General features: G+C 48.2%; 1 protein-coding gene across 5 annotated transcripts in view; it reads right to left on the bottom strand.

The window, feature by feature from the left end:
- ZNF462 (zinc finger protein 462) overlaps positions 1–7,964 on the bottom strand; it is a 144,322-nt gene that overhangs the window by 30,458 nt on the left and 105,900 nt on the right. For all 5 annotated transcript variants that reach the window (XM_029202706.1, XM_029202705.1, XM_029202708.1 and 2 more), the window contains exons 8-9: positions 6,099–6,366; positions 4,063–4,199 (exon numbers count right to left, since the gene is read on the bottom strand). In XM_029202706.1, coding sequence (XP_029058539.1) covers positions 4,063–4,199; positions 6,099–6,366 — 405 coding nt within the window. The remainder of the gene's footprint in view (positions 1–4,062; positions 4,200–6,098; positions 6,367–7,964) is intronic.

The following is a 7,964-nucleotide window of genomic DNA, read 5'->3' as shown; positions in this document are numbered from 1 at the left end:
ACACACACACACACACACACACACACACACACAAGGCCATGTGCAGATGAGGCAGAGACTGGAGTGATGATGCAGCCACAAGGCAAGGGAAGCCCAGGGAAGTCGGGAGCCAGCAGAAGCCGGGAAGAGACAAGGAAGGATTCTCTCCTAGTGACTTGAGGAGGGGCCCAGCCCTATGAACACCTGGATTTCAGACTTCCAGGCTCCAAAGCAGAAAGAGGACGCACTTTTGTTAAGTCCCCCAGATAACGAATACACCCATCTTAAGTCTTCTCTGCCTGCTGAACTGTTATCATGGATCAGTTTGAAAGCTACCCCCTCTACCACCTTTTTCTACCCCAAACAGAAATATATCTGCCACTGGGAATCTCCTAGATACTGATCACTCACTATCTTATATGGACTTATGCACACGCTTCATCTCCTTGAAGAGGCAGACTGGGTCTCGTGTATCCCATCTTAACCCAAAGAACGCAGCACGGCGTGGCATGAAACAAGCAAATAATGAATGTTTGCTGAATGCATGGACAAACAGTATGCTTGCTCTCTTTTGCCACAGCCAACGTAATTCCATGGTTATTTCTCATTCAGATTTCCCAGGAGTGAAAGGGATTCTCTTTCCCTTCCTCCCTATGTAAATATAGCAATTTGTCTGAACAAAAAACTAAGGAGACTCCAGTCTTGCAAACAGCAGCTCAGTCTCAGGGCCAGTTCAGAAGTTGCTTTTCTTGCCTTTCATTCCACGTATTTTAATTAACTAAGGTCTCAGAAAGATCTCGTACTGCAGGCTCTAGAGACCAAAGATGTTTATTCATCCACAGAGTAAGGAAAGCACAGGTGGAGGAAGAGCCACATCTGAAACTTGGAGATCAGCCCCAACTCGAAATTGCCAGGCAGACACCCAGCCCTGTCTCTTGACTTGTCGAGACCAGCTTCCCACTGAGCTGCCATTTTGAGTTGGGATGGCCACCAAAGCCAGGTCAGGATGCAGATGGCAGATACGCTGTCCCGAAGCACCCTGCCCCCCTGCGGCTCAGTGGTCCTCATCTCTGACCTGCAGCCTCCAGACCACGCCATCCTCAGACCCAAATGCCACAGCCACTAGAACGCTCAACAGAGTGACACCAACCACCTCCCCAAGGATGAGACAGTGACGCCTGGTGGGTAAAGGCATGGGCTGGGGGTCAGACAAGCCTGGGTTCAGATCCCAGCTGGGCTGCTTATTAAGTCATTTGACCTTAGGTAAGATGCTTAGTCTTTCTGAACCTGGTTTTTCTGTTGTTGTCAGGGATAACAGTAATACCTACCACTTAGGGTTTTGTGAAAATTTCATAAAATGACTCACTGGAAAGCACTTAGCACAGCACCTGGTACCTAATAAGCTCTCAGTAATAGTAACCATTGCTGTTGCCATGGATGTTGTCATTATTACCACCAACCCTCAAATGCTCATGTTCATTCCAGGTTGTGTACTTTCTGACCCCAATGAGGACAGTATCTATATACTCTGATGCCTCTTTTAAAATAAATCATCTCTATAAATAAAGAGAAGAGACTGTAAGTAACCAGTGACAGGCAATATGATGGATGGGTCATGGGGTCAGAGGACTGCGTTGACACACAGTTTCCCTGCTCACCGGTTGGATGACTTTGGTTAAACTACTTCAGCCCTCGTGGGCCCAAGGGACTCAGCACTGGATTCAGGGGGGGACAGTATGCACTACATCCTACACGGTCCCCTCAGGAGAACCCAGCGGAGAAACTCCTTTCAGGTTCCAGCATCTCAGATTCCTGAACAAAATTTCAAGAGTCTAACAAACACTCTAAATCCAGTTGATTCCGTTTTTGTCTCTCCTACTGTGGGCCGCAGCCCCAGGGCCACAACTGCAGCCCACTGCTAACAAACGCACAGCACCTCATGGCGGACACTGAGTACCCAGACTCTACGTGAGCTTTTTCATACTTGACGTGACTTTCAACTGCCTTCTCCTTATTCTGCATTTGCCCCAATCTTCTCATTTGTTTCTTTTTTTGTTTGTTTTTGTGGTACGCGGGCCTCTCACTGTTGTGGCCCCTCCCGTTGCGGAGCACAGGCTCCGGACGCGCAGGCTCAGCGGCCATGGCTCACGGGCCCAGCCGCTCCGCGGCATGTGGGATCTTCCCGGACCAGGGCACGAACCCGTGTCCCCTGCATCGGCAGGCGGACTCTCAACCACTGCGCCACCAGGGAAGCCCTTCTCATTTGTTTTTAATCCTACAGTTCTGCACGACTATTTTTAAGATACCTTAAATCCTTTGTGAAACGATCGTAAATAACTACACTAAATAAAAGAAAAAGTTTTTTCCAGCTTCAAGCTTCACGTACATAAATCAGGACTACGGGTCACAGTACTGTCCCTCCCAGTGTGGCTGGACGATGAAGTAAGCGTGTGTGAGAAGCACCACGTCAGGCGTGGCATGCTCCAGGCATTAAGCGCTTCTCTCTCTCTGCCTCCGTTTCTTGAATTCTCAGCTCAGGGAAGGAAAGTCATCAAGCGCATTAGGCATCAAGGCTCTGATCCCACCAGGCAGCAACATGGAAAAGAGAGAGAATCCACCGCCAAAGTGGGGTCTCACCGATGCTGTCTGTTCTACAGCAGCACGACCCCTGGCCTCGCCCCAAGCAGTGCGGGCACAGAGCCAGCGACACACACATGGGCCGGGGGACCGGAAGCCAGGTGGCTGAGGAGGCACACCAGGAGGGGGCAGTCGGGCCAGGAATTCCTGCCTAAACGCTCCTGCGTGGCTTTCCCTAGCTTGCAGGCGGACGTCCTCGCCAGCAGGCATGTCACGTCTCATGAGACTGCCCGGGGAGGAGGGGGACCTGAGGGTGCTGAAGGTTGAGGCTTCCACAGAGTTTGCAGCAGACGTGGGTGACATGTCACAAAACGTGCCGGCCAAAGGCAGCAGCTCTGGGGAAATGCTGGAAACTTTGAAAATGCCCCCTCCCCCGCCCCCGATGCCCAGCATTTCAGAGTAACATCTCGGCAGGGCAGCAGGAGACACTTGTTGCCTTCGAGTCTTTTTTCGGTATTTTCGGCAAATACCTAAAAGCTTTCCTAGGTTAGAGGTAAAGGAAGGAAGAGAGGCAGGAAGAGGAAGAAAAGAAGGGAGGGAGGCAGGGAGGAAGGAAGGAGAGATGGAAAGGTCAGTAGGTGGAAATAGCAAGAGAGACTGGCAACGGGTACTCTAGCCATCTTTTTCCATCCACCTCTGGCTTGAATCTCTTCCGGATAAAGTAGGTTTTACATAAACATATTTTTCCTTCCAGTGCAGACGGGGCTGTTGTTTAACTGTTTGAATTGGCCAGCAGTAAACTCCACTCAAAGAAAAAACAAAGAGGACCTAAAAGACGTACCCCAGCTTAGCAGAGGAGCCGACGGCTACGGAACACCCAGGATGCACCCACATGGAACACACCAGACACTCAATACGTCACCTCAGAGGCATAACTCGTCACCTCTTTTTACGGAGGAGAGGGAGGTTAAACACAGGAGGCTTTAAATCTAGAATTTAAACCCAAAGCCTATGGGGTTTCTAACATATATCAGGCCACTTTCAGTTTTAAGAATTTTCTCTCTCCATCCAGTTCAAGGGAAATTCCGCGTTCTGCTTCAGAAATCATCATTTTGGTGTTCGTCCAAAGAACTGCTTACAGCCACAGAGCTCCTTGCCCTCACCCACCCACTCTGCTTCTCATTCACTCCTTCCTTAGCAAGGCCGTGAGAGCGGAGGACTCAGGATATAAAACTCCCTCTCAGGGGGAAGCCCCGCAGAACCGTTCACTGCAGAATCCATCACCTCTGCCTCCCTCCACGTGAAGGAAATCCTCTCAGCTGGAAGATGTTTTTACCCTGTTGGCTGTCACTAGGGTGATCGCTGTGATTTCTTGAGGGGAGATACGGTGGGGAGCAAGGGACCAGGCAAAGGTGCCGCTTCCACCTTGAGACGGCTTCCCTCTAACGCCGCCACCCAAGCCGCCTTCCCCCGCCCCGCACAAGAAAACCGAGCTTGGAAGGTTACCTCGGTGCAGCACGATGTGGTCAATCATGTTGCGTTTGTATTTGGTGTGATAGAGGCAGAGAGGACAGCGAAGATCTTTGGGGCCCTCCTCGGGGACCGCCGAATGCCCGGCTTCCACGTGCATAGTAAAAGCAGATCTGGGAGGGAGGTGGGGAGAGAGGCGATGAGTTGTAACCAAGGAGCATCTCACTCACACCCCCTGCCAGCAACCCTACTACAGAGACACTCCACCCGGGGGCCAAAACTACAGTGGTTCATCATGTTTGCTGACCACGAGTGCCCTGGTCCCTCGTGCAATAACTAAGCACTGTCATGCAATGGTAACTTCTTTTTGGAAATTTTGCTACCTGGCTGGGCTCAGGCAGGGCTAAGTTTGAAAAGAAAGAAACAGACTCCTGATTTTATTCTTGAGAATTAGAAGTTGCCTGTTAAAAATATAAAACAAAATCCCTATGAGAATATATTTCTCATCAAGCTCAGAAGGAGAGGGACTGTTTTGAAGCTGGGAAGATTTATCAGCTTCCTCGGCGACTCCTCCCAGGGAACAGGGGAGGGCAGGCTGGTTAGGAAGTCAGGGTGGTTGATGACCGCGTGAAGGAAACTCAGAGCTGCTGTACCAGCTCAAAGGCGGAGGGTACCACTGCCTCCCCACTCCATCCTTTTCAAAACTTCAAAATTTACAAAGCCTTAAATGTCTCATAAAAATGGATGAAACCAAGAGTTTAACGGGCAAGGTCCCCTTCTTATTAACCCGAGTGCCTCTCTCTGGGGAAACATGTACACCCGTCAGTGGGCCCTTGTTATCTGGGTCCTTTTTGCCTTCTCTCACTTCTAAGGTCACATACATATTTATCTAAAAAACAACTGAACCACATTAATAGTCAGAGATGTAACACATTTTCCATTAAATCCCAGCAACTAAGATGTTGGTGGAAAAGAGACTTGTTTTTCTATCAGTTCATGTTTTTTGGGGGGGCATGAAGTCTACTCACCAGCCTGTGTGGAGTGTGTATTGAAATACTGGAGTGACCTAAAGCCCAGGCCCTGACGGCAGCAGGAGCAGATAATAGCTTTATATCTGTACTATAGCGTTTCATATTATTATAAAAGCTTTCTATCTATGATACAATAACACTTATTAGTGCTTCCTTTGCTCCAAGCACTATGCTAGGCACTTTACGGCTTCATTTACGGTTCTTTTACTCCTCACAAGCGCCCTACAAGGTAGGTACTATTATTGTCTTTTTTTTTTTTTTAACAGATAAGGAACCAGAGACACAGAGAGGCTTAGTAACTTGTCCAAAGTCACACAGCCAGTAAGTGGCAAAGCTGGAGTTCAAACCCAGGTAGTCAGGCTCCATATTCTACACTCGTAACCATGAACCTAAACAGTATCTCCCAGGATGAGATGAAATCACAGGACTTTAGATTAAATGATAGGAAGCATTCCAGTCTTTCTGATACACAGGAGCAAAGGTGACTCCGGATTATCTTTTTTCTAGATGGGAACAATCTCTCTGTGATTGTTCAAGTTTAGTCTTCCCAGTGTGGAGTCTTGGTTCTCTGGGTGTCTTTCAATAACATGATCTTAAGAAATAAGAAATCTCTGCAAGGGTAGCAGGGGCGTCTCTCTCTCTTGACTTTGACTTTGCTTCCGAGAAGGTATTTTTTTTCCCCCAAAGACAAATAAAATAAAAGGTGAGGGTGAGGGTGTGGTTTTCCAAAGGGAAAACACTCACTGTTGCACATACTGGGTCAGGGAAATCCTTTGCCATGATCTCACGCTCCTTGAGCACCCATTTGCTCTGATTTTTAAACTGATTTGTTCTGATATGGCTCTTCATCTCTTCCCCAAACCCCCAAAACAGTCTTCTGGAACTAGCCTCCTCTTGTGAAGACTGGACCCAACAACCCCTTCTTCATCCCACAGGCAGGGCCTCCCATGAGCTCCAGATAGAGTGAAAGGGAAGAGTAGGGTGAGGGGTGAAGCGGGTGCTGCCACCTTGTTTTTCAAGGCTGTTCTTCATGCCACTTACTTAAAGCCTGTGTAAAAGGAGCAGTCTTTGCACTTGAAGAGCTTCTTCCCACCGTGCTTGTCCCTGTAATGGCGCCTGATGCTCTGGATGTAGCCAGAGGAGAATTCACAGAATTCGCAGTGAAGAACAGCTTCCGTCTTCTGCTCAGTGCCCCCCGCAGCTCCAGAAAGAGGCACGGGGCTAACACGGCTGTTGTTTCTCGCCAGAGCAGCGGATTGATAGTGGTTCAACTGCTGCTGAACATCTGGAGGCTCGGAGTAGGATGAGTCTGTGGACAGATGGGGGAAGATGACACCAGACACAAAGAACACAGTGGAGGACTGACACCTGAAAACCCCCAGCATTAGTTTTGAGGGTTTTTTTGTTTGTTTTTTTTTTCCTGTGGTACGCGGGCCTCTCACTGCTGTGGCCTCTCCCGTTGCGGAGCACAGGCTCCGGACGCGCAGGCTCAGCGGCCATGGCTCACGGGCCTAGCCGCTCCGCGGCATGTGGGATCCTCCCGGACCGGGGCACGAACCCGTGTCCCCTGCGTCGGCAGGCGGACTCTCAACCACTGTGCCACCAGGGAAGCCCTAGTTTTGAGTATTTTTTTTAAAGGGGTTGACTGTGATCCCAGCTTTCATCTTCATTTACATTCTACAACGCATCTCTGGGGAAAGGCAGGTAGGGAGGAAGCGTCACTTCCTTTAATCTGACTTTGAGGGTTCACAGCATTTAAAAATAAAATTCTGAGGTTAAAGGTTTCAAAGTGAAGGAAGAAAGTAAACTTTTTTTTAAAGGAAATTGCAGCGTGGCAACAGGCTGCCACAGAATCCCCATCCTTGTAGGTGAGATAAACAAACCCGCACAATGTACACAGGCATCCACATGAGAAAGGAAAGTAGAAGATGCAATATCTCCTCCTTTGCAGCCCAGAATTATTCAAGCCAACCGGGGGAAAAAAAGTCTTTAACAGAAACGCTCAAGCACATGGCACTCACAAATATAAAAGTGTTTTATGCCTTCACTGTCAAGTGATTTAAATTTTAAAATATAAAAATCCAATAGTGTTCTCCAGGAATGGATGTTTAAAGCTTAGTCAGCATTAAGATGGAGATTTATTCATAAATCCCATTAAAATGAAATTCCAAACAAGTTTCCCTGAAAGGTATTTGAAAGTTTGCAATTCGGAGGAAAATGCTGGAAGTGACAGGCACAAATCTAAGCCTGTGATGCTCCAATGTCCTGTGGTGGGGAAATCTAACGTAGACGGGAGGTGGGAAAATCTGTTTCTTCCTTAAATAATAATTTTTTTAAAAAAGAGAGAGCAAGTGAAAAGAAGGAAAGGTCTTGAACCTTTTCCCAACACGCAGCTCTGAATGTTGAGGTCAGGAATTCACCAACGTTATCACCACCATTGTCCTATATAACCTACGGCTGCCCATGAATGACACAAATGGAGTCTGTGAATCCCACACAGATGAATTTCAGTGTAACTTTCCTTGAAAAGAAAACAAAGGACTCTTTTCTTAAGCCTTTCAAAAAGCAAGGGGGAAACGGGACAGAAACTGTACCAGCCTCCTCCTGATTTGATGGACACCTAATTTTCCAAAGTGTGATTTCCCCAGGCGGGACACGCGGGGGCTCTGTAAAACCCATATTTGATGAGACTGGTACCATCCATCCCATCGGCCTCAGAGCAGTTCCCTTATTGTGGGGTCACCTCTTGTCTTCAAAATACTAAAATTCCTCCCCTTCTTGTTTCCTCCTCCCCTCCTCCTCAATTCATATTCCTCAGGATGGAGGAAAAAACCCCTTTGGAAATTGTAAACAAACCTGCCACACACACACACACACACACACACACACACACACACACACACACAC

Source organism: Monodon monoceros, unplaced genomic scaffold (genome assembly GCF_005190385.1).
Source record: "Monodon monoceros isolate NGI ecotype Baffin Bay Population unplaced genomic scaffold, NGI_Narwhal_1 Super_Scaffold_5, whole genome shotgun sequence".
NCBI lineage: Eukaryota > Metazoa > Chordata > Mammalia > Artiodactyla > Monodontidae > Monodon > Monodon monoceros.
The sequence above is the reverse complement of the archived record's forward strand: the minus strand, read 5'-3'. Positions and strand labels throughout refer to the sequence as shown.